Genomic DNA, 25,964 nt, shown 5'->3' on the forward strand with positions numbered 1-25,964 from the left:
TTCCATTATGGTGAGGAAAACTATTGCTCATACACTGTGATATATAAATTGATATTAAGAACTAATCAATTAATTTGTGTAAAAGAAGTAAGCTATTTAGGATTTCCATAAAAAATGTCAATCTCATGGATCAAACCAAATTTGTCTTAACGCCTGATGATCTCATCATGTTCGTGTATCCTAGTGGGTGAAAAGCCCGTTAAAAATAATCAGATCAACACACATTCATCATTCCACCTGCGGTTACACCTTACACCTTGTTATGCCTCTGCTGACCACTTGTTGTAGGGCTACTTGTGCTATCAATCATGTAAAGCAAAAGCAGTCAAGGTAAACGTGGTCTGTCTAATAAACGATGGAAATCCTATAATAAAATGTATAAGAATAGTATAAAAATGGTGGCAAATAAACTGTATATAAAATCCTTGCATAGCCTATTCTCATTTAGAATATGAATATGCCTAGGATTTTATTATAGGGGGCGCGCGATAGTAGGTCACCATCAACTCACCTAACTGTACAGTACACTGTATGTACAGTAGGTGAGTAGGTGTACAGGATACTGTAAATCCCCAATAGGAATACTATACGGATATCATGGTAACCCCGCTTAGCAGGAGGGCTGGAGAGGGGCGCACAAGCATAATGTGCGAAGACAAGCTAAGCCGCTAACAGATGAGAAGCATGCGGAAAATGGGTGCAGCCTTCAAACACAAAAGCCCCCTTGCTGATCCACACAGCACCCCCATCTTCCTTTAAGCCCCCCCTCCCTCTCCAACCCCCCTTTCTCTGGTCGAGGTGCATTGTGGGGAGGAAAGTCGTTGCCATTCGACCTCTGCGGGGCCTGCGCGGACGCAGCTAGAACCCTGAAATTCATTATGCGTTTAAAACCTTTATTTATTTCCGCATAACCTACATACTCTCCCCGGGAGGGCCAAAGCGGAGGAAAAACCACGACGGGTCCACCTCTTTCGGGATTTCAACACCATCGATTTACAAACATTTTTTTTTTACGGTGGGGATACTGTTGGGGAAGTGAAGATTCTGATATATTAAGAAAAATGTCCGGAGAGAGAAACCGCAGGTCGTTGGCTTTCCGAGGAGGTGGATTAGCTGGGTTAACGGGTTCCAGCGGTATCGGTGGGGGGAACAGTAACAGCTGGGAGGCCCCGGCCTGTCAAGACCGACATTTGAACGGGAACAGGCCAGCGGATCAAGAAGAGGACAGGGATCTGGGGGCGAAGGGACCGTCGCAGAGGAGAGTGGAGGGCGCTGGGTCTGTCAGCGACAGCACAGAACCCGAGGCGGAGGAGGAAGAGGACCCGGAAGGGGGCAGCTGGGCACCCGGGGACAGCGAAGAGCGCGTCGGCTTGGTGGAAGCAGGAGGGGAAGACTGCTCCAGAGAGGGGAATAATAGCTGGACGGCGGGGGACGGTCCCAGCAGCGCCGACGGCCCGGACTCGGGGAGCGGAGGGACGGGATCCGAGGACGACAGAGTCGAGGCGGGCTCCAGGAAATCGGGGGTCGAGATGAGACCGCAGACGCTGCTCCAGAAACATTCACTGTTCCATGCGTCGTGGTTGCAGGAGTTTCCATGGCTCAAATTTAGCCAAGAGACGGGGCTCATGTCATGTTCTTGGTGTCACAACATTGCCACTAAAAACAGCGACGAGCTTGTCAAAGGCAGCCGCAACTATAAACGGGCCTTGCTGCTGAGACATCACCTGTCTTCTGAGCACGGGAGGAATGACCCCACCAAGCAGGTAGCTAAAGTCCGATCGCTGACGCCTTCGCTTACCTACCTTACGTTAAAATCACCTGTCAAACATGTTTCTACCCGTTGTCATTGTTTGTTGTGTTTGTGTTCACTTGGAACGGCAGCTTCGACAGCGTTTAAAAACATCGCGAAGGGGAAATAGGTTGTTGCCTAAGCTTCACAATCCCCTTTTGTAGGCTAATTAGCTAGGGTAGCCAGCTAAACTGAGCTAACAACTAGCTTAGCGGACTAGCTGCTTGCTGCTATGCTACCTAGCCGGAGTTTAGTTGGCCAGTGACGGTGAGTTGGAAAGCCCCTGGCTAGGCTAATGTCAGCTAACTGAGTTACTGAATAGCTAACGTTAACACTGGACCACTTCTCTCTCTCTCTGTTGTGACACGGATCGCTCAGGGCAAGTTAACGTTACAAACCAGAGTGCCTGCTCACTCACCTGTCAAACTAAAGACGCAATACACCTGCTAGCAGCTCTCATAACGTTACGCTTACGTTATTTTACTGACTGAATGATTAATTACATGCCACACAGAATAGCCTGTTATTCACTTTTTACAGCCCCAAGGATATTATTAAGTAATGTGAAGTGCTTGCATAGTATTAGCGAGCTCGCCAAACACTACACACTATTCACTGTATTCACTAAAGCCTTTTGTTGCCTCAGCAGCTGACTTGATTGCTAGCTTGCTAGAGGTCACAACAATGGCAAGGGCTCGACCCTTCGCAGTCTTTGGGGAACCGCACCCCTACCCAACCCCCCGCCTCTTGGCCTCTCTCTCGGCCTCCCATGCAATTTCGCTGGCTCGCAGTCCCGGATGACCTCTGGCGCATATCTCCCTCCTCCTCCCTTTGGGGAGCTAAATTAGAGGCATTGTGCTAGAATGACTCCCCAAAATCCATAGATGGTGTCACTTGCCTGGCTGGACAAGGGGAGAGGAGTAAATCATGTGGCCTGGAGCCTGACAGCTTGCCTAGCCCCTATGTAACCGTTTGAATAGGGCTGAATGAGTGAATTAGATTTCATTAATATAATGTCACAGTATCACCTGACCCTGTCCTCCTTATATTTCTAGATTAATGAGTGCTAGTGTTAGAGTTTTGGCGGTATCGTATTATGATTAAGGCCGCACCCTAGTATATGCAAAAGACTGAAATCATGTCATACTGATAGATCATCACTTCTTCACTCACTAGGCGTATAAAGACTGAGGTTAGCCCTATAGCCTGGAGTTAACAGGATAGGAATAATGCATTATTTTAATCCAAAACAATCAGCCTTAGTTATAAATTTGCTGAACGCTGTCTCTATTGACATGCACGGCAAAGCCTTTTATTGGTTCATTGTGTTTATTGCAGTGTACGCAACATTTCCAAGGTAGATCTTTGGGTGACCTCTCGTAAAAACAGAGACTGTAAATTTGCGGGACCAATCCGGTGTCAAAGGGCAAAGGCCGTTCCTCCCTTCGGTCCTTTCTTTAGAAAAAACAACAACTCCTTCCTACTGTAAACTGACATCCCACCTCATCGTACCCTGATTTTGACTGGAGCTGTCAGGGGAATTAAGAGTGGGGCTGCTATTTGACTGTCATTTGTAAGGGAAGAGGATTGCACTACCGCATTTAGTCCCTTCCTTTGCACACGCAATCCCTAATCAGAATGACTTAAAGTAGGGCTGCACGATATTGGAAAAAACCGACATTGCAATATTTTTTTATTCTGCGATATATATTGCGATATGAAAAAATACAGGAATTTTCACCAAAACTCTTGAATAGGTCTATCAAGCCTTGCTCATTTAAGAAGGTGGCCTAGTGGGTAACGTGCGCGGTTGACGTAGTAGGAAGTTAGTGTGTTTTTAGCCACAGACAGGGTGAGTTGCAGGATCCTAATTGAGTAAAAGTACTATAGTTAGTAGGAAAAGAGCTTAGAACGTCACCGAGAGGGCATGCATTACTGTATGTTATCAGTTAATTTACCTTACTTGACATTGCACGCTCTGCGATGTGACTATTGCGCATGTGCACATTGCGATGACGATGCTGAAACGATATATTGTGCAGCCCTAACTTAAAGTGATCCACTAACTTGAGTGGGGAGGAGAGCAGTAGGAGAGCAGTAGGAGGGGATTAGGGGCTTGGTGGTGCCACTGGATTGAGAGGTGATCCTGTCACTTCCTCATGTTGGACAGAGCTGCACTGCACACAGACACAGTACAGTGCTGCTTTATTGGACATGATTTCATTCCGATACCGATTTAATTAAATTTGAGGCTACTTTAATACTCTCTTTTGACTTTCCCCTACTTTAAAGTTGTTGTTTTTTTCCCCCCAAGCTCCAGCTTTTTTCAGTTATGGGCCGAAGTTATCACCTTGTCCCCTATAGGTGTAATTGTCCCCCATATGAAAGCTATAGTGCTGCTGGTGGAATAATGAGCTGCGGTGTATGTTCAACTAGGCTGCTGCATTGTGTAGCAGTACATTAAAGGGGAATTATGGAGGACGAGGCTACGTCCTGTTCTATTCACCCATTCCTGACATTAGTCAGAGCCCAGCTGCATCGGTTAAAGCTAACTCGATTAGCCCCAGCAGGCTGGGCACACCAGGGCAGCTGTGGTAAATGTGGGTCTCCTCGGAGAAGGGGGCTGTTGTCCTTAATTCTCTAGACACCGTCTTGTGCTCAGCCCCCCCCCCCCCCTCCCCCTTTATGTCACGAACTAGTAAAAGGTTCAGATGTTAGAAAGAGTAGACCACTGATTCTCCTAGATCAGTATCTAGATGACCTACTAAGAAACATCTTCACCCCTCAATTCCAGACTAAAAACACTGCATGCAACTGTTCTAGCGAGTCTCCCAGAATGGGGAAAGGGGACCCACCCATCGCTGTCTGATGTCTGCCAGATAGATGGGATGTTTATTGGGGGCCACAGGTCGGTAGCACGGGGTGGGGGGTGGAGTTGGTTTGGGGGCCTAGAGGGAGAATTCTTCTCGTGGAATCCGTCAGTGACTCTGCCCTCCCCTCTCTCTCTCTCTCTCTCTCTTTTTCTCCCTCCCTCCCTCCCTCGTCTGTCAAAGCATTGTTAGGAGGCCGGGAGAGACAGTCAGCGCAGCCCTCCCACACCTTGGGCCAAACGCACACTGCCGTATTGTTCTAGCATCTGGGGACAGACGGGTTGGGTGAAGGGGATCGAGGGAAGGAGAGATGGAGAGAGGAGGGAGGGATGGAGATGGCCTCAGGGCTGGGCTGGTCATGGGACTGGATGGGATGCTGGGTGGGGGAGGGGGGGGGGGGGGGTAGAGGAGAGAGCGGAGGGAGGGAGGGGTACATGTGTGGGTAAAAAGGTAAACAGAAACTGGTCCCAGTGTGTCATTATGTTGTGCGGGGGACAGTGTTACATCACATGATCTCTGCTAGAGGTGTGTTTGTGTGTCCGCCATGAATCTGTTGGCCCTGGGGGCGGGTGAGGCGGGTTTGTTTGGGTTTTTTAAAAACAACGCTTCTCTTCTCCGGGATTGCAGCTTATCTTGACTGCGTGCTTATTATTAATGCTTCAAAAAAGGCAGAATTTACGGCCACTTCGCTGTCTTTAATCCACCTGTAAATCATCTCTCATAAGGCCTTTCACCGCAGCTTTAGTTTGGAAGCATCCTCGTTCGACCTAGATCAAATAGCTCCTCCAGATTCTCTCGCCCCTCTCTGTCTTTCATTCTCTCTCCCCTGCCTGCCATCCCTGGCTCAAATAAAAACCCAGCCACGTCAAAGACTGCGCACGTTGATATTGTCCCCACATTGTCTCTTGGCTTCCTCAGCCTGAGCTTGAGAGCCTCAGCCTGGTTCTCTTTGCCTGCAGCAGCATCTGCTGTGCAGCGTGTTGGTCTGCTGGGTCTCTCCGCTCCCTGCTCACACGTGGCACATCTGGAGAAAGGATGCTGGTGCTGCTGATGAAGCCAGCATGGAGCAACCTTCTCCAGTACCAAGCTGTCCTAGTCTGACTCCAGTGCGTGCACACCCACACACAGACACACACACACACACATACACGCACACACGCACGCACGGGCTCACGTCAGAGCCTTACCTCCCTGGCCCATTGCCTCGCAGTGTGTAATGGATAAAACCTGTGGGGACGGTGGGCGAAGCCGTTGCCCTCATCATACTCGTTTGGCTAGTTAGTCACAACGATAAAAACCGCTACACAAATTGCCAGGTGCTGCTAGGAGTCTATATGGATGTCACACACTTTTATCTTTAACATTTTTGGATTTGTTATGTTGTTCTCTTAATCACTGACTGAACCATATTCTGAGTATGGATGTGTATTACAGGTTGAAGGTACTTGTGACTACTTGCAGCCTTATTATTAATATCTTTCTGTCAGGCAAGCCGAGTACACTCGGCTTGACATTATAAACTAGGAAAAGACTGAGCCCCATGTGCTTTTCCTACAACCTCAGGCTAGCCCAGGAAATTGGACTTTAAACCTATCCCGTTGAAAGGAAGAATAGACGAGACGAGGCAAAGAAAATCAGAGACAACCTTGTGCCACTGACTATCCCCACCAGGAAGCAGCTCCTCCAACTGTGTTCTTCTGGTTTTGACATCCACCTCCACCTCCGCCCCCACACCCACCACCCACCGCCAATACATCCCACTGACCGCATTACCAAACGTGCTGACCATCCTCCTCCTTCCAGAGGCTTTGATGTGTAGATCATGGCATAAATTTGCCTCCCTCTCCTCTCCTCATCCTCTCTGAGCCCACCCACACATGCTAAGCGACTAGCGAGCGAGTGCAGCCTGCCTGGCCGGCCCTTGTCTCTGGGTTGAAGTGGGAGCTGCTTGCGTAGCGAGTGCAGAGCTCCTTCACAAAGAGCCACAGTGAGCGAGCGAGCGAGTGGACAATGAGCCTCGGGCAGAGCACACGGGCCATTGTGGACCAGGCTAAAATGGGGTGACCCAACAACTACTCCTTCTCTCTCTCCGTCTCCGTTCTCTCCCTCTCTGCTCCACATTTTCTCCTCTCAAGCTCAAGGTCTCTCTATCTAATCTCTGTCTCTCTCTCTCACTCACTCTCTATCTCACCCTCTCTCGCTTTATCTCTCTCTCACTCCCTCTAATATATTATCACCCCTATATTTCTTTCTCTTTAATCACCCCCCCCCCCCACCCTTAGTTACTACTACTCTTGTCATCACCCATCCTGTTCTGTTCTCCCCCCCCCCCTCTCTTCCCAGCTCTCAATATAGCCTGTATCTCTCTCCATCCCAGCTCTCCCTCTCCCTGTCTCTCCCCCTCCAGCTGTGGCAGAGGATGATCAGCCCCCCCCCCCCCCCCCCCTATAACTATCCTGTGTGCCCGGCCTGCCCTGGACAAGAGCTGCAGTGTGGCGAGAGTAGGGGTGGGGGTGGGGGCTGGACGGGTGGGGACCTCAGAGAAATGGATTTAATCTGAATTACTCTGCCTGAAACCCCCAGCTGTGTGTATGTGTAGGCAGCTTGGGTTGTGTGTGTGTGTGTGTGTGTGTGTGTGTGTGTGTGTGTGTGTGTGTGTGTGTGTGAGAGAGAGATGGTAGGAGGGGGCACAAATGCCAGGCTCGAGCAAATGTGAATTATTCTGGATTAGGACATCTGCTGCTGTGCAATTCTAAAATGAGGCACTGATGTATGCCACAGAGAGAGTGTGTGTGTGTGTTAACTATAATCTAACTACGCATTCAGGGTGTACACGCATGAGTGTGTATGTTTTAATGTATATTCTTTTATGCACGTTATGTATGTATGTCTCATGTTTGTGTGCACACATGTATCCACCCAGTCCGTGGGTGGGTGCTCCTACTCCCCTTCTCCTCTCCTCCGCTCCGTACCAGGCTGGCCCTGTGCCCTGCTCAGGGGGGAGCTGGGGAAGAGGAGCAGGGCTGTTGCAGGGTAGAAGAAGGCTTCTGCCAGTTCCCCCTCCCACCCTAGAGTTAGGTAGCCAGTTCCCCTCCCATCCTAGAGTTAGGTAGCCAGTTCCCCCTCCCATCCTAGAGTTAGGTAGCCAGTTCCCCTCCCATCCTAGAGTTAGGTAGCCCTCCTCCAAGTGCTTTGGACATTTGTCGTCGTCCTCCCTCCTCCAGGTCTGATTATGGCCCCGTTTAGGTCTGTAGCTTCCAAGAGCGTTTGAGATGAAGAGAGACTTATCATTATACTATAAGGAAGCCAAATGTGTTTTGAATCTCACAAATATGCTTTCAAATATAGCTTTGGCCTGCTGTCTCTGGAGGCGATGACCAAAGCCAGAGTTGAAAGCGCATTCATTCACTGAGGGGGGCGGGGGGGGGTCTTTGACTAGAAGTCTTTTAAAAGTTAAATGTGAACAGACATATTTTCTGTAGTGTAACTAACTACAGGCCAGACAGGTCTTTGGCAGGAAGAGTACGCCTGCTCTTGGCAAATGGATGAAACGAACACCTTACTGCGGCCTTAAAAGAAAAATGCACCCTAAAATACTTACTGCTGAACACTGCAAGCAAATACTTTAACACGGGGAGGGAAGGTTGCTACAGGCACAGTGGTACCTTCCTTGCATTTCATCGATCTTATTCTGTGTATTTTTTGCATCCTTGTTGAGACGTCCATCATAGAAGAGTCGGAGGTACCAGCTTCTCCATCGAGAGCAGCCTCAATAAAACAACAGTCCTGTGGCTGTTGTGCATTCTGCTCTGAGTAAGGGGCATTACTCCACTAGGGGTATATTTCTCTCTCCACCCATATACTGAATACAACAAGTTTAGACCGCTGTCCTAAAAATAATCTGGACAAAGCTATCTCATTCATTTTGGTCTCCCGTTTGGAGTTGACTCGTTCGTCAACAGAGTGGGAGAGAACGGGTTGAGTCCTTCCGCAGCTCACGTGAGATGGGGTTTTCCCAGAGCCGCAGCACCGCCTGCTATTGGTCCGTGATCGGCAAGCTGCGTGATCACTCGACAGGCGATCTGTCAATCACCCCCTTTTCTATCATCTATTTTACTCCAAACGGGCGAGTTATATAAAAAAATGACCCCCCTACAGTTATGGAAAGGTGAAATTAGCTATATAGACCAAAATGGTGTTAAAACCCAGGCTGTAAACATGCTTAATTACTCTTCCAAAGTGGGGCATTTTAACATGGAACGACGGGACTTCTGAGCGCTGCCTCACGTGGCCATTCGAGGAATTACAGCTTAAACAAAGACTTCCGCATCTTCCTGGGAAAGGGGCAGAGCTTGCCCACTGGTTTAGACCTTAGACACGTTCTCTCTCTGTGGGCTGTCGAAAAGGATCCTGGGAAATGTAGGAAAAAATTACAATACTAACTGAAATCGAAGTAAACCAGGCAGGTTGAGGCAAAGTGGTAGATAAGATTTCATCATGAAATAACTCATGGAATGCACTGAACAGCACAGATAGATGATATCCAACAGTGTAAAAGTGTCAGAGGGCGGAATCTTCCTTTTTAACCCATCGATACCTGATGCAGCATTTGTGTGTGTATCCCTTTAAGACCGCGAACCGCGTTAACCCGGTCCGCGGTCTTAAAGGGATACGCACACAAATGAGCGATACACACGCAAATGCTGCATCAGGTATCAATGGGTTAAGCTGCGACTGCGAGGGTGAGGAGGAAAACCGTTGGCACTTTGTAAACCTGTTCTCACTGTTTCTTATCCATCTGTCATCTGTCCCACAATGAGGAAAAGAGCCATAGTCTCATCATCTAAAACAGAGCTTTTGAGTTTGAGGAATTGTGGAGTTTCTGAGTGTAGAAGTGCAGACAAACTCATTAGGTCTCTGTAATACAACCGGACTCTATAGTCACAGACCTGCAGACGTTGCCTCTTTTTCACCTCCCCCATAACAGAAGCCTGTCAGACCTGTTTCCACCCCCAGGGCAGGTGCACCGGTATCACAGTGTGTGCACCCCCTAGCTGTGTGTGTGTGCGTGTGTGTGTCTGTCTGTCTGACACACATTGTGTGTGTGTGTGTGTGTGTCTGTCTGTCTGACACACATAGTGTGTGTGTGTGTGTGCGTGTGTGCGTGCGTGCGCATGTGTTGAAAGAGAGACTGATGAGAGGAAGGGAAATCATTTCAGTCTGTGAGTCTGTGTCAACTGCCAATAGCTTTATGTGAGTGCACACATCTTATGCAATAACTTAATGTCTTTGTCTCTCTCTCTCTCTCTCTCTCTCTCTCTCTCCCCCCTTTCCATCTAAAAGGAGATGGAGAGGCCCTCAGACAACACCAGCCCCTCCACTCTCCCCTCTGAGGAAGACTACCGCCACAGGGCCAACGAGAACTCCTACTGTTACCAGCTCCTCCAAGAGCTGGACAAGCAACGCAAAGGTGGCATCCTCTGCGACGTCAACATAGTCGTCTCCGGCCAGGTGTTCCGCGCACACAAGAACATCCTGGTCGCGGGCAGCCGCTACTTCAAGACCCTCTACTGTCTGACCCAGAGCGACAGCCAAGACCAGACCGCCGTCACGCACCTGGACGTGGCCGCCGTCCAGGGCTTCTCGGTGATCCTCGACTTCCTCTACTCGGGGAACCTGCTGCTGACCAGCAAAAACGCCATCGAAGTCATGTCGGTCGCCAGCTACCTCCAGATGACGGAGGTGGTCCACTCGTGCCGGGCGTTCATCAAGGACGCCCTGAACATCAGCATCAAGCAGGAGGCTCCGGACTCGGTGGTGGTGGACTACAACAAGAGGCGGACGGTGGCCAAAGACGGACACAGAGGGCCGGAGCGCAAGCCCAGCAACTTCTGGGCCACCAGCATCCTGTCCAAGCTGTCGATCAAGGCCAGCAGCCACCACGGAAAGGACGCGATGGAGGAAGACGAGGAAGGGGTCAGGGTGAAGGAGGAAGCCAGCGACGTGGAGGTGTCGGCGGGCGGGGGTGAGCGCTGTGCCCTGGGCGCCTCCAGAGCGCCCGGCGCCTGGACTCGCCACAACGACAACTCGTCCGACTCGGCGGAAGCCAACGAAACGCGGGGCCCGAGCGGCCCGGGGCAGGTGTTCGTCTGGAACGAGCCGCCCACCGGCGGCGCCGCAGCGGCACCGGCGGCGATAAAACGAGAGGCGCCGGACGCGGCGGCCGGAAGCGGGCGGAGGAAAAAGCAGACGACCACGCGACGATTTGTCTACAACATCCCACCAGAGCCAGAAGAGGGTTTCGACGAGGGCATGTTCATCCAGCCCTCAGCCTCCTACCCCAGAGAGGACTTTTCCTACCTCTCTGAAAACGCTGGTAAGACAGATCTTCACACTTCGAATGTTCTCTCACACACTCCTCTCCCTACACCTCTCCCCTGCTTCACATGCAGTTTCACAGTGACATAACTGCTTCCATATCCCCATCATTCAAACTGCATATTCACTTCAAGCCAAATACACTCTTTGTGTGCAAGACGGTGTTTGCAAAGTCTTTGTAATTATGTTGTAGAGAAGCAGGGGATGTAGTAGCTCTCCCTGTTACTGATATGTCATCCAGATTTACGACCTGATGTCTTAAAAGCTCCATAAAGTATCATCAACTCTTAGGCAGCTTTTATACAGCACAGGGGGCGGCGAACCAGACGCCAAAAACATGGCCGCCTCCTCAACTGATCTTATTGGATTTTGTACCTTCCCGTAATGTAGAGCATCTAATTATCCACTAGGCTTTTGCCATAGGCCTTTTTCACAGCAGCCGTTTTTTGTCTAAAAGGCAGGAAGTGACACAGGCGCACCAAAACATTAATTAGGGTTTCCAACTTCCAGTCCCATTTAGGTGTTCCAGCGCTGGGGCCCTAATTAGTGAATTGGTTGCACCTGTGTTTACCCTGCCTTTTAGACACAAAATGGCAGCTGTGAAAAAGGCCCATTGTGTGCAGAGAAAAGGCTCATGTAGGCTTGGCCACACCCACACGTCGCTGTGATTGGACAGCTGGAGTTTTTATCAACTTGGTTAAAGTGCATTAAAATGATGAGTAAATATTACAGCCGCTATCACAGGAGAAATGCTAATTTTACGATGCGCGCCATATAGGCTATCGAGACGCACAAAACACTTCTGGGAGTCACCGTGCGAAAGGCATTTTAGGGACGGAGAGCCTTTAGGTGCAACAGAACACTTTAGGATCCAGAGCTAACATTTGATCTGCTACAGGATTAGCGGGTCGTTTGTTGGGCTAGTCGGTCGGGCGCCAATTCCGCCACCCGAATGCATTGCAGCAGACTCCTCCTCCCATTTTGCACATGAACTCTTTTAAACCATCTCAAGTGAGGGTATAAACTTTTTTGCAAAATTTTGGATTTTTTTCCTTGAAATTTTGCCATTTTGATCAACCTTTTTGTAACTTCAAAATGTGCTAATGACATGTCATCTCCATTGGCAAGAAGATCCTAAATGCAAGAAGAGCCTAAAAGAATCACATTATCACATAAATCACATGAATGTTTTTTTTTTTAGTAAATGCAGTGATGTAAATAATGAGTTAGCCTTGGCTGGGCTTCTTTGGCCCAAACGTGGGGTTTTAGTAGTAACAGCAGACCATGTAAGGGACTCGGATCTCCAATGTTCTCTGCCCTTCTCAATGTCTCTCTGCTGCTTTCGAGCTACATCCCCTAGCTGCAGCTTAGCCTGGAGCTACTGCTAGTTGGAGACACAGCGGCCAGTTATGTCAATTAGCATTGTTAACTTGCTTGCCACCTCCCCCTCCCCCACCCCCCTCCCCACTCCCAAAAGCCCCTCTTTCATGGTCAATGCATCTTATCAAATTCTCACAGTGGCTCTCATTCATAATCCAATCAATTCCCCCCATCCTCTCTATCTTGCTTGCTACATCTTAATCTCTTCAGCCCAATCTTCACTGGTTCTGTGCATCCTTTCCTCCCTCCCTCTTTCTTTCTCTCTCTCCCTCTCTCGCTCGCTCCATCCTACAGTACCACCCCCTGGTAATCTCCTCTCTCAGCTTCAGCCTTCTGCTTCTGTTGGCCCCATTAAGCGTGCCACTCTACGTAACCATAATGATATCACATATTAAGTGGAGTGGTATGGATGGGGGGGGAAGGGGATGTGTGAGGCAGAAAGTGTGTTGTGTGTGAGAGAGAGAGAGAGAGAGAGAGAGAGAGAGAGAGAGAGAGAGAGAGAGAGAGAGAGAGAGAGAGAGAGAGAGAGAGAGAGAGAGAGAGAGAGAGAGAGAGAGAGAGAGAGAGAGAGAGAGAGAGAGAGAGAGACAAGCCCTTCCTAATGCAGGATAATCAAGAAAGCAGGGGAGACATTCTTCTTCCCCCAGGCCTCCCTAAATGCGCTGCAGTGCTCTTAGTGCCTGCAGCTCCTCCTCTGGCTGTTTTATAATGTGCGCTCCAAGTGGTCCAGGGTGTTGTAATAGCCTAGAGACGCTCACTTAAGAGGGAGTTGGTGCGCATGTGAGCTAACGCTCTCCAACCCGCTGCTCTTCATGTATCTTTGTTGTTTAGCTCCACGTCCGTGTTTAATGTACACGAACATTTCCAAATAAAGATATGGTTGAGATTTCAAGAGGGCTGTTAGTCACAGTTAAAAGCTTTCCACTCCCCGAGTCTAGGCAGCTGTTTACTACTATATTATAGCTGTGTGTTCAACAGAAATTTCATCCCAAAAACAGAACCCACGTGTCTGTTAACCCATTGATACCTGATGCAGCATTTGCGTGTATATCCCTCATTTGTGTGCGTATCCCTTTAAGACACGCGGTTCGCGGTCTTAAAGGGATACACACACAAATGCTGCATCAGGTATCAATGGGTTAACAGTGAGTAGATTTGTGATCACCAGCTAGAAATGGAAGCGCCAATACTCAAATCTATGATTTCATCAAAACTAATATTTGTCAGTGTTTCTCCCATACACAGATTTATTTGTGGCAGCCCACCACAGTTAGACAGGCTCACCAAAAATAGACTTTTCCCAAAGTGACATTAAATCACTCTGTGTTGCATCCAGTCTTTCTTCTGCATGATAACCTAACCACCACAGTATAAAATAATCTAAGACCCTATGGGAGAGACTATAGTATATTTATCAATGTGTGAATTCTCTTTGAGGATGAAAACCCTTCCTTTTTAACAAAGCCTTTTTTAACTTTAAGTTTGAGGTCTTTAGGCATTTTATTATGTGACTTTTAATGCTTTTTTTATGCTCCAGTTTGTTTGTACTTTTGTAGCACTTTGAGATTTTATTGCAAATGAAAAGTGTAATACAAATAAAATGTATTATTATTACTATTATTATTATTTATTTTCCTACAAAGCAATGTTTCACTTCAGCATAACATTTGCGTTTTGAGGCATCACCTGACGACTCACAGTGAGTGAACAAGTAGGTTGACTGTCTTGCTCATGAGCAGTGGCCCACGTGCTGGTTTGGGGGGATTGAACCCGTCACCTTTGGGTTATGAGACGGTCACTGTAACACTTGACCACTCTGCTGCTCCATTTGTTGTAACAGTCAGCCACGCATGTCCCTGTGAACAAACAGTCATCCAGCAGCAATATTGGCTGTCCCAGTTTCCTGCAGTGATGTCACTCACTGGCTTGAGTTGATCTGTGTGCTCATGCTGCTAGCATGGAAACACACTGGCCCAGATGCTGCTGTTTCTCTGTCGTCATCTTTTTCAATTCAAAAAGTACTTTTCTGCACTGCACTTCTCTTAATTGCTTGTTTTCCCGTCAAAGCGCGTGAAGTATATTCTTAGAGAGGTTGCCTGAAGTTGATGCATCCTTGGTTTCACAAGATTATAATTATAAAAAACAAAAAATCAGATGCTTTCTCAAAGATACTCAAAACAAACACGTTTGATAAACAAAATATCTTAAAATAGCTTGAATTGTATTCCCCCTTGTGAGTTTTACTTTCATGTCGGTAATCATTTTGATTTGTAGGCCTTAACGTTAACAATTATCGTTGTCAGTGGGGCCTCCTGGTGGCTGAGTCGTAAACCAGTGAACTATCTGAAGAGCTTGCGGAGGCAGCTGATGTTGGAACTAAGTTGTCAGCTCCTCCTGGCGTCATGCTGTATAGTAAGTTGGCAAATGACAAGTGTTGAAAGTGAAGGGTGCCTTTAAGGCGCTGAGTGCGTTGCCATCGCTGTGTGCTCTTACCACGCAAAGCCCTCAGCCAAGACTCGTGGCCAATAAATTCCTGGGTCTTCTCCAAACAAGACCGTTGGATTGTTTAAAAGGGCGGGCTGCTAGTCTGCCACACACACACACACACACACACACACACACACACACAAAGCAGGTGAAGTGCATTTGCATGCACGCTAGAGTCTCGCGCACACACACACACACGAGCGCGCACACACAGTGACACACACACACACACACGAGCGCGCACACACACACACACACACACACACGAGCACACACACACGAGCGTACCCCCTCCCGCCCCTGGATCCCGGCGAGGTGCAAAGCCGCCAGGGGCAGTCCCTTCCTTCCCTAATCCACTCTAATGCACTGGGGCTGTCCTCACCATTCCAAATATTGACCCAGGGAGAATGGACACACACACACACACACACACACACACACACACACACACACAGGGGCGTGTCTTTAATGGGCTCTAAATGCTGAGGCTGGAGGAACTGGACATGCACCATACACATGCATAGACACACACACACACACACACACAGGTGCTCACAAAAGCTGAGTGTAAGCTGAGCCAGTGTGAGGGCTTGACTCTGTCACTCTCATTAACCCCCTCCCTGCCGGAGCCAAAGTTAGCCTGCCCATTGGCCTACTGTCTGAATCCTATAGGCTCTTTAGCCTGCCCATTGGCCCACTGTCTGAATCCTATAGGCTCTTTAGCCTGCCCATTGGCCCACTGTCTGAATCCTAATAGGCTCTTTAGCCTGCCCATTGGCCCACTGTCTGAATCCTAATAGGCTCTTTAGCCTGCCCATTGGCCCACTGTCTGAATCCTAATAGGCTTTTTAGCCTGCCCATTGGCCCACTGTCTGAATCCTATAGGCTCTTTAGCCTGCCCATTGGCCCACTGTCTGAATCCTAATAGGCTCTTTAGCCTGCCCATTGGCCTACTGTCTGAATTATCCTATAGGCTCTTTAGTCTGCCCATTGGCCTACTGACTGAATCCTATAGGCTCTTTAGCCTGCCCATTGGCCTACTGTCTGAATCCTATAGGCTCTTTAGCCTGCCCATTGGCCTACTGTCTGAATCCTATAGGCTCTTTAGCCTGCCCATTGGCCTACTGACTGAATCCTATAGGCCAGGCATGTCCAAAGTCTGGCCCGGGGGCCAATTGCGGCCTGCGGACCGATTTTAAATGGCCCTCGGCTTGCCTCTCAAAATATACTATATGTGGCCCTATTGGTTAATCAAGCAAGTTCAATTAGCATTTTTTCCGTTCCCCCAAGCCAACGCTGATAGCACTAGTACCAACCATACAGTTTGTACAAGCACCAAGTAGGAACAGCACAGGCAGAATGTTTTCAGATGGTAAACAACATCCTCAGAGTACAATTGTATGTGATTTTTTTTATTTTATTTAATTATAACCCATATGATGCGAGAAGCAGCTGGCCCCTCGGCATTTTCACATTATCCAATCTGGCCCCCCCATTCAGAAAAGTTTGAACACCCCTGCGTATAGGCTCTGGCCTGGGGAGCAGGTACTTTACATATAGTTGGGGTGTGTGTGTGTGTGTGTGTGTGTGTGTGTGTGTTTGCCTATTTTGTTAACTGAGACTCTTCTATTGTTTCGCGTGGGGGTGGGGTGGGGTGGTTACTTATGTACACAAGGCGTTGTGAGGTGCGCGCACCCCCCAGGCTCTCAACCACCTCTCATCTCTCTCTTTCTCCCTCTCCCTCTCTGTCCCCTCCCCTTTTCCCAGAGCTGGCCAATCAGATCCAGTATAGCCTCATCCAAGATTCGCAGCAAGGAGAGTCCTGGGAGAATGGTAAGACCGGACGCCTCACTCTCTAGACTGCTAACCAGCACAGTCGATCTTGAAACCTTTTTTCAAATAGGCGTCTTTTCAAATGAGTGTGGGCAGTCCAGTCTTAAATAGGACTCCGTTAATGGGAGAACAGACTCAGGGAGATGCAGGAGACAGGGTTCTTCTTTCTAGTTGGAATCACTCCCAGGCCAGCAGGGTTACATCTGTTTACCAAGAGAGGGAGCAGTATCACTGCAAGAGAGGAATAAACCATTCTCAAAGATGACATCTGTAATTATTTTTTTTTTAAGCATAATGCAAGCATATGAGAAAATTCAAAAATGGGAAATATCGATTCTTGCAAAGAGAAAAATCAGGCGCTTTTTTTTTCTTTCTTTCTTTTTCCATTGTATTTGAGTTTAGTTTTGACTGGATGCTTTTACCTATTCAAGGCTATAGGTCTAATTCCTGGCTACTCAGTCTGTTGTACGTATGGCGTCATATATAGAAAATTTAATTTCATCCTGCACCTCGCCCTAATTTAACACCTTGTTATGCTTACACACACACACACACACACGCGCACACACACACACACACACACACACACACACACACACACACACACACACACACACACACACACACACACTCAGGGAATACACAGGTGACCTGCTTCTCATCAACCTACTCCCCCACCCTCCACCCCCTAGCAACCTGCCCTGACAACGCCTCTGTTGTGTGCTCCCTGGCTCAAACAAAAGGCCACAGCCCCCTGTTGCCCCGCGCTCTCTCCTCGCTGAAGACGAGCACAATGTTTTGGAGCCTATTCAAAATCAATAGATAGCTTATTTATCTGCAAGCCCAGCTGTCCACAATAGCTCGTTAGCATGAACATCCAGCGGGGGTTCATTGACGACGCACTGGTGCAAGGACAATTTTATTCCTCCTATTATTTTCAGCTATTGACATCTATTGAAAACAAAGATTATTCATCCTGTATGTTCCAGGTGTTCAGTGTCATAGCCAAAGCCTGATGGAAATTGACGATACATTAATAAGGTTAATGTAAGCTAAGGCTTTGCGTTCATTCTTTTATGATTTTTCTCCCCCCACAAAGTTCTAGATTTGCTAATCATACATTATTTTATTGAACATATACAGATTTATGTGCAGTTTTGCAAGAAATTGCATTAGACCTATTTGGTTAGTACCCATAAGGAGGTATGTAGCTGTTGCCATGCAACTACTTGACACACTTTCTTTCTTTAATAAGGGCAAGTCGTTACAACTGAATGTGGTGCCAGCACATCATTAGAATGGCAGGAGAAGCTATTCCCATTAAAATCAACAGTCTTAGCAAATTGCAGCCATAAACATTTTGATAGCAAATGGTATTGAAATAAGCACCAGTAACACAGGGGACATTGCTGATTTGTTGCCATTGCAAATCTCTCCTTGACTGACTATTTCATTATGAGTTGCAGTTGACATTCTCTTGAGTTTCCTATATTAACAACATGAGTTTGGCCGTTATGCATCGTCCACGTTGCTGCCTTGCATTAGCTGTTAATATGAATTGCCATTGCGAGACCTCCGACATTATGAAGTTCAGCCGGTAGAGAAATCACCAGTTACTTAGCAACAGTCACAGAGCAGCACTGCGAAGTTGATATGGCTTTCCACTGTAATCTGCTGCATCTAAACTCCAACTGCCTCTGCACTCTCTCCATACATGACATAATCCTCTAACACTCACTTTACCAAAGGTCTGTCGCAATCTTGTCCTATTCGCCTTATGCAGAAGTCTGGCTTGAGAGACTAACGGGAAGTGTAAATACAATCGGAAAGTTCCGATTGTATTTACACTTCCTGTGACTCGTAAACCTAGTCTGACTCATAATGTGAGTCAATCTAGGTTTGACCAGGTGAGTCAGACTGGTTTGAGAAGGTAAAACAGCCGGCGTTTTGAACAGGAAGTCGTGACACAATGGGTCAAGTGGGCGGAGCTGCATGAGGTGAATAGGACAGTGGTACCCAATTTTTTTTGTCTCATGTAGCCCTTGAGCTGTTTTGCCGTGCCGAGAGAGTACCCCTCACTCGTGCGTGTACTTTGTACTGCAAGTAAACTGTGGCTGTAGTGGATCCGTGGACGTGCGAGTCACATAAATCAATACAAAATATATTTTTCGCTGAACTGCCAGTGTTTGGGCTTGGCCTCTTTTTTCCTTTTGTCACCGAGCTTTCTTTTTCTGATTTTTCCCATTTTTCTCCCAATTGTACTTGGCCAATTTCCCCCTGCTGCGCCGGTCGCTGCTCCACCCTCTGCCGATTTGGGGAGAGCGGTAGACTAGCACCATGCTTCCTCGGACAGGCACAGTTGCCAGCCGCTTCTTTTCACCTGACAGCAGGAGCTTAACTGGCAGGACGTAGCACATGGGAGGATCACGCTATTCCCACCAGTTCCCTTCCCCCCCAAACAGGCTGGATGCCTGTCTGACCAGCCAGAGGAGGCGCTAGTGCAGCGACCAGGACAAATACCCTCACCCGGCTTCCCACCCCGCCAATCGTGCCTGTATGGTCGCCTGACCAAGCCGGAGGTAACACAAGGACGCGAACCTGCGACCCTCGTGTTGGTAGGCAGGGAATCTACCGCTACACTACCCGTACTGAGCTTCCTTAACCGTGAATCTGGAGTGACGACAACTGGACATTTGAGCCATTTATCTTTGGTGGATGCTACTGTAGCTAGTTGGTTTGCACCTTTTGACACGTGTGTGAACGTGACTTCACAGAGTAGTCTAAGTTGACACCTGCCAGAAATCAATTGTAATCCCCAATCTTTCCAAGTATCCCCTACAAGCTGCCTACAAGTACCCCTAGGGGTACACGCACCCCTGGTTGGGAAACACTTGCTATAGGAGCTTACCGTGCTACACCAGAGTGTCTGTTACTTATATTGGTTACCCTATCTTACATCAGTGATTCCAGTGAACATAATTATTTGTTCCTGACACACACCCGTCTCTCGACATACACTCTTGTCACTACCAAAAATGTCCCTCTTGCTAAGCTGTCTGTGCGTCTGTTTGTGTTTTGTGTCTGTCCCCACCCAGGCGAGTCGTCGGACCTCGCCCTCAATAAGCTCAAGTGTCCCCACTGTAACTACATAGCCAAGCACCGCCGCACGCTCAAGAGGCACCTGATCATCCATTCGGGCGTGCGTTCCTTCAGCTGCGACATCTGCGGCAAGCTGTTCACCCGCCGCGAGCACGTCAAGAGACATTCCCTGGTGAGTCCACACACAATGCACACACACACAACACACACACACACAGAACCAATGGTTCCTCTCACCCTCTCTGGAGGATTCGCTCCTCACTTGGAGCGCCACGTGACGTGCGTCCCCCATCTTCTGCCAAACACCGCAACACCTTTCCCCCCCCCGCCCCCTCGTATGGCTTCAGTCCACCTCGTGTTGTGTGTCTGGCCGAGTTTTCTTCCTCCAGGGAGTGAGTGCAGTAGTGTGTTTTTTAAAGTAGAATCTCTTGGCTATGATATGTATCACTTAATGCAGGAAGTGTCTCAGGGTCTTTCGCAAAGTGGTACAAAGTAGCTACTGTTCTGGTCCTGTATCACTGATGTTAAGACTAGAGAGGCATGGTCCATCTTTTCACTACTGACATTCAGAATACTTAGAAGTATTTTTCTATAGATATTACTAATGCAGTGAGTTTCTTTTATTGAACTGTATATAGGCATAGACCATACTTTTTTTCAATGGATAAATGGTTAAGATTAAGATATATATTTTTAAGCGGTGCAGCCACTTCTATAAGTGACTGTGTGTTAAAGCACGAGGTTAAGCACGAAACGTGTGTGGATGAGATTTAGCCTAGGCCCCTCCCCCCGCCTCTACAAGGAAGCACAGTGGAGACAAAAAACACCGCGGCTCGCTGAAACAGGCACGCACAGTTTCAGAAATGTCTGGAAATGAATGGAGAATTCACTTCCTCATGGGCAGGAGTCAGGACCTTGGCACGCTATTCACCTTATTCTTTGCCCATACAAGGACGCTTCTGCATGATGTCACTTCGTAATCGTCTTTCCGGTTTTAAACACGGAAGTAGAGTACGCCTACCGCAGTCATTTAGACTTGCCAGAAAGCTGTTTTCAAGCTAAAAACCCCCAAACTGTTTTAAAGTTTTAATATTTGTTTGGTGAGAACGTAACATATAGGTGACCAGTTTATCAGAATAACGCCTATTGGAAATCTTTAACGAGCAGCGAGGACCGGGACCGCTGGCTGTGCTGCTGACACCGGTCAGACTAGCTATCTGTCAAACCCTACTGTAGGCTAATGGCAGTGAGAAAACACTGTCGCCATGCTTTTGTAACTAACGTTAAATGCCGACCGGGTACAGCCATCGGCTCCTCGCAGCAGTAACGTTATGAACATGTAACTCAAGTTGGCCGCAGTGTAGCTTAATTCTGAATGTTGCCAAACTTCATTCATACTGACGTTTTATTTTGAAAATGGCTGCCAACTATCGCTGAACCGGAAGAACAAATACGTTGCGTCGAACGCGGAAGAGAGAAAAAGTGGGCGTGGTGAATAAGGTGAATAGAGGGAGACCGGCTCAAAACACGCGCGTGCACACACAGTAGCTGTGTTTCCATTACAGTTTTTCGCAAAATAATTGCGATATTTCTACAACTTCGACAATGTACAATTGCGACTTGTAGGCGTTTCCATTGAAGTTGAGTTTGAGTGACGGCGCACACACCTGAACGCAATTCCCCGTTGCAGCAGCTGCCACAGTGATTACGCACGGGGATCTGCCCCAAATCCCGTCCCCTGCATGCTCAATGCAAATCACAACATGAAGTTACAACGCATATAAACGAGCCTGATTATCAATTCAAAAGAAAATGAGTGTCAACATGTTGCTGGCTGCAGTGAATGCAGTGAGCGCGAGAGGCAGAGGAAAAAGGGTAGCCTACAACTGCGCGCGCCGCACACAGACAGGCAGCCTGTCACCATGGACCGATTTCTGTCATTAAACATGATCTATTTTCCCCAGCTCCGCTTTTGCACAACACTCGTCTTTCTGCTAGGTAGCGTTGCTTAAAAGTTTTCCACTTGCTGCGGAGGTTTTGCCACGGTTTATCGAACCCTTTCTCCCTCATTTTCCTTTCATTTTCCGCTCCGTTTCCAAAGGAGAAGATGGGTCACATGACATGCAAATGCGAAAAATGTGTTTCCATTGCGCTTTTGCGATAAACTGCTATATCGACACGTCTGAAAAACCACCTCATGAGAGCGCAAAAACTTTTTGCGATATTTGGGAGGTTTTTCGAAATTTACGTGTTTCCATTACCCACTTTCTATTGCGATATATAGATTTTGCGCATTTCTGAGTGTAATGGAAACACGACTAGTGAGAGAGGGGGGAGGGGGGCGGGCGGTGGAGCAGAAGGGTTGGACCCGCAAATCTGCACTGCTTACTTCCAAAGCCTGGGTGTGATTTTGCACCTGTGTATGGAAAAAGGCTGAAGATCCAGGAGTCTTTCTGTGATTAAACATGGTTCTAGTATCTGAGAGCATCTCCAATAGTTTTTGCCCCATATTGACCCAATACCTGAGACTAATGCTGGTGCCAGGACATCGCATGAAACCTGGCTGCTAATGACCCGACTCACCCCGTCTCCTGCTCCCTCTCCTCCCCTCTCCCCGTCCCTCTGGCAGGTGCACAAGAAGGACAAAAAGTACAAGTGCATGGTGTGCAAGAAGATCTTCATGCTAGCAGCCAGCGTCGGCATCCGCCACGGCTCGCGGCGCTACGGCGTGTGCGTGGACTGCGCCGACTCGCACCAGGCCACCCAGGAGGGCCTGGACGCCATGGAGTTCCCCCGCGACGACGACTTTGAGGGGGAGGAGGGGGACGACCTGGAGGCGGAGGAGCCTGCCGACAATGACCAATCAAACTGGGGCGAGGGCGACACTGGTGCCGCCCTGGAAGAGGACTAAATTTTTTTGCAAGCTTAAGAAACAAAACGAAATAAAATAAGTTAATGTTTAATATATATGTATAAAAAACCTAGCTGTTAAACAATCAACTCCAAAGTGCTATCAAACCTTGAGGTTACTTAAACGTGCAAGTATACGACAAAGAGAGATGAATAAAAAAGCTTTGGTAGAGTGGGGACTCCAAGATGTACAGATTTTATTATTTGTTAAAATGTGTCCGACTCTGGGCCCAGCGCCCACTAGAGAAAGATTCTAAAGACGACTAATATGAAAAATCAGGTTTTTGGTGATGTTTTTTCCCTCCTTTTTTCATGGGAGGGCTGGGGCTGGGTGATGTACAGAGTTTTTGAATTAGGGTAGGCCAATCATCTAAAAGAAAAAGAGAAAGAAATGTTAATTATTTAATTTATGAAGAGAGGTTATTATGGTCTTATTAAATGCTATAATTTTTATTTCTGTTTTTGTCTGCAAGCAGAGGCATAGTAATGACTTGCTTTCTGCTCAATCTGAAAGTATATTGCTTGGTGCGTGTAGAAGTATGCGGAGAAAGAGCATTATTTGCCGACAGGAAGATTTTTAACTTGCTCTGTAGATCATCTTGTTTAGATGCGCTAAATATTATTATTATATTATTATTCTTTTCTATTTCTTTCTTTCCCTGCACAAATCTTGGAACCAAAAAATCTGTTTTGTGACTCTAATGTATCGCAGCCATATTTATGATTAATTTAAGAGGGCTGTGCTATTGTGCCAAGCAGACCGCACACCAAGATTTCGCAGGAAACAAAAAACTACTGAAAATGCTTAAAAAAGGACAGCGTGAGGCTTTTTTTAAGCGGCGGGAAAAAAGATGAATAAAAAAAAAAGCGAAAGTACAAGGGGAAAATGTTATTGCTAGCTTTATACAAATCACAGCGTCACAGTAACACTTTATTATATTAAAAAAAGCATTTGACTTTCACTTAAAGCTTGAATTTTGCCAAATGACAAAAACGTTTGGTGCTGTAATGCTTGTCGCAAAATACTGGACCTACAGGCTATATATGATGTTTATAATCATAAGGCTTAAACTGACTCAGTTATATATATGTAATCAGCTTAAACTATAGAACACTGTTGTGCTACGGCGACTATCAGGTATGCTTTGCCATTGTTTTTAAGCTTTTATTTAATGCACACACATACACACACACACACATACCATTTTGTAGAACTACCGGCAGTACTTGTAATTGACGTTAAGGACCTAAGTGGACATCGATACTTGTATACGTTTGTTTATATTAGGTACTGAGTTATATAGTAAATATATATATATATATATTTTGAATCACTTGAACGTTGGTGGCGAAGGGGAAGAAGTGTGCAGGAAATCATGTGATGTATGAAGTCTGAAAGAACTCCGTTTTTCATGCGTAAAAGAGATACAAAATTTCATCAATAAGTTTCATTTGATAGAAGTCTTTTTATTTAGGTCTGCCAGGTAGGAAAACACTTTGTTCCACATAAAGTGAAGTTCTATGGCGCCTCATAGACATGCACTTACTTTTGCGTTCATGAAAATCATTTTCTTTTCTTTCTTATTTTCTTGCTTTTTTCTTTCTTTTTTTAATGTCTTTTTGCTTCCCCAAAAGCGGGTCTGAATGGAACTATGTAAAAAAAACTGTTGTGTTCTTCTTCCAATGCGCAACTTTTTTTTATTAGACATTTTGTTTTTGTTATTTAATATATATTGACTCCAAAATGCAATCAAGACTGTTAATTTCTATTTGTCCAACCAAAATTGTTGTTTTTAATTATTGTTGAAATATAATGTATGAGAAAAGCCAGGTGAAAACTTACATAGTGTAGAGAATCCTTGCTTGTGTCTGTAATTGTTGAGATTCTTAAATGTTTTTATGCTACAGAATCATTCACTTTACCCTAGATACATATATTGTTTTATTTTGTCCTTTCTACAGATGTTTCCGCTCTCCGTTTTTTTTATTTTGTTTCATTAAGCACATATTTTCTAAAGAAACACGGATTGTTTGCGGGTTAAAACCTTGGAACAGCAGCAGTATCTGTTCATATGCAGTGGATTATATGTATTGAAGTGCTAATGATACAGATGTTTAACTTCCCTTTACTCTCAGTGGAAGATGTATTTTAAAAGGCATAGAAAATATCTTCATCATCCTCTTCGTATTACTTTTACCTTCAAATCACTGTGGGAGGGGTTATATTACGGATATATATATATTGAAGATATATGAGAAAAAATATATATACAGTATATATATATATATATAAAAAAGAAGATATTATTTAACTAGTGGATTTACTCAATGGAACACATTGACAGTTAGCTGTACAAACCCCGGCGTGGTGGTTTTTTTCCGTGACCCTTAACCTTCCGCTTTTTCTCTCTGTTCACGCAGCGTGCTTGTCCATCACACCATCCCGTTGTCTTGTTTGTTCTTTTGATACTATTTACCATCCTACTGATTTTACTGTAACGGATGAAACTCAAAACTATGATGTATCGTTTTAGATTTTATGCTGTATTTGTTATATGGACAGAAAAACAAAAAACAAAGCAAAAACACTACAGATATAAAGCAGAGGTTTTTTTCCCAGCTGTATTTTTTTACGCTGTTGCAAAAGGTTGTATTTTTCACTCTCTCTCGAACTCTAACAGTGATGCAAAACTCGGGCCACACCTCGGTTCCCTCCGAACACAAAGCAAATTCAGGTTACTCTTTTTACGTTTTTATCAAAGGTTTTCAAAGATGGAACTACATTCTCCTTTTTTCTGTCTCAATTGTACTACTGTTCCTCTCTATACTACATTTTAAGAATAAAACTTTGATATTGCTTTAACTCTTCTCTCTCTCTCCATTTATTTAGTCCCGCAGTGGGATTGTGGCTCTTCTGATGCTGGCCTGGCCAGGACCTAACTTTTCCTGTTAGAACAAATGCAAGACCAGGGCTCAAGCTTGTTCTTGTCAAACACCCCAAATGAGATAGACATTAGAATATATATACTGTATATATACAGTATATATTTAATTTTTCTTTTGTCCTTTTGTGTAAGATATAACTCTAGTCACACCTAGCTAGTACCAGGTACCTATCCTATTGTCTACAGAATGGTCTAAAATCATTAAAACATGGATTCAACAATGTGCTGGAACTCATGCTGACTGATCGCATCACTGCAGATTTTTCAGCAGCA

At 46.5% G+C, this 25,964-nt stretch overlaps 1 protein-coding gene across 2 annotated transcripts; it reads left to right on the forward strand.

Annotated features, from left to right (window-relative positions):
• Positions 1-875: 875 nt before the first annotated feature.
• zbtb10 (zinc finger and BTB domain containing 10) lies at positions 876-25,568 on the forward strand. Of its 2 annotated transcripts, XM_083645573.1 has the most exons (5): positions 876-1,763; positions 10,003-11,035; positions 16,672-16,737; positions 19,833-20,008; positions 22,466-25,568. In XM_083645573.1, exons 1-5 carry the CDS (start codon positions 1,062-1,064, stop codon positions 22,745-22,747), a joined length of 2,259 nt encoding a protein of 752 aa, XP_083501699.1. In that variant the 5' UTR covers positions 876-1,061; the 3' UTR covers positions 22,748-25,568. The 2 variants fall into 2 exon arrangements, with proteins under 2 accessions (XP_083501699.1, XP_083501700.1); XM_083645574.1 differs by lacking the exon at positions 16,672-16,737.
• Positions 25,569-25,964: the final 396 nt, after the last annotated feature.

The sequence above is a fragment of the Poromitra crassiceps genome (assembly GCF_964638095.1).
Source record: "Poromitra crassiceps genome assembly, chromosome: 11".
NCBI lineage: Eukaryota > Metazoa > Chordata > Actinopteri > Beryciformes > Melamphaidae > Poromitra > Poromitra crassiceps.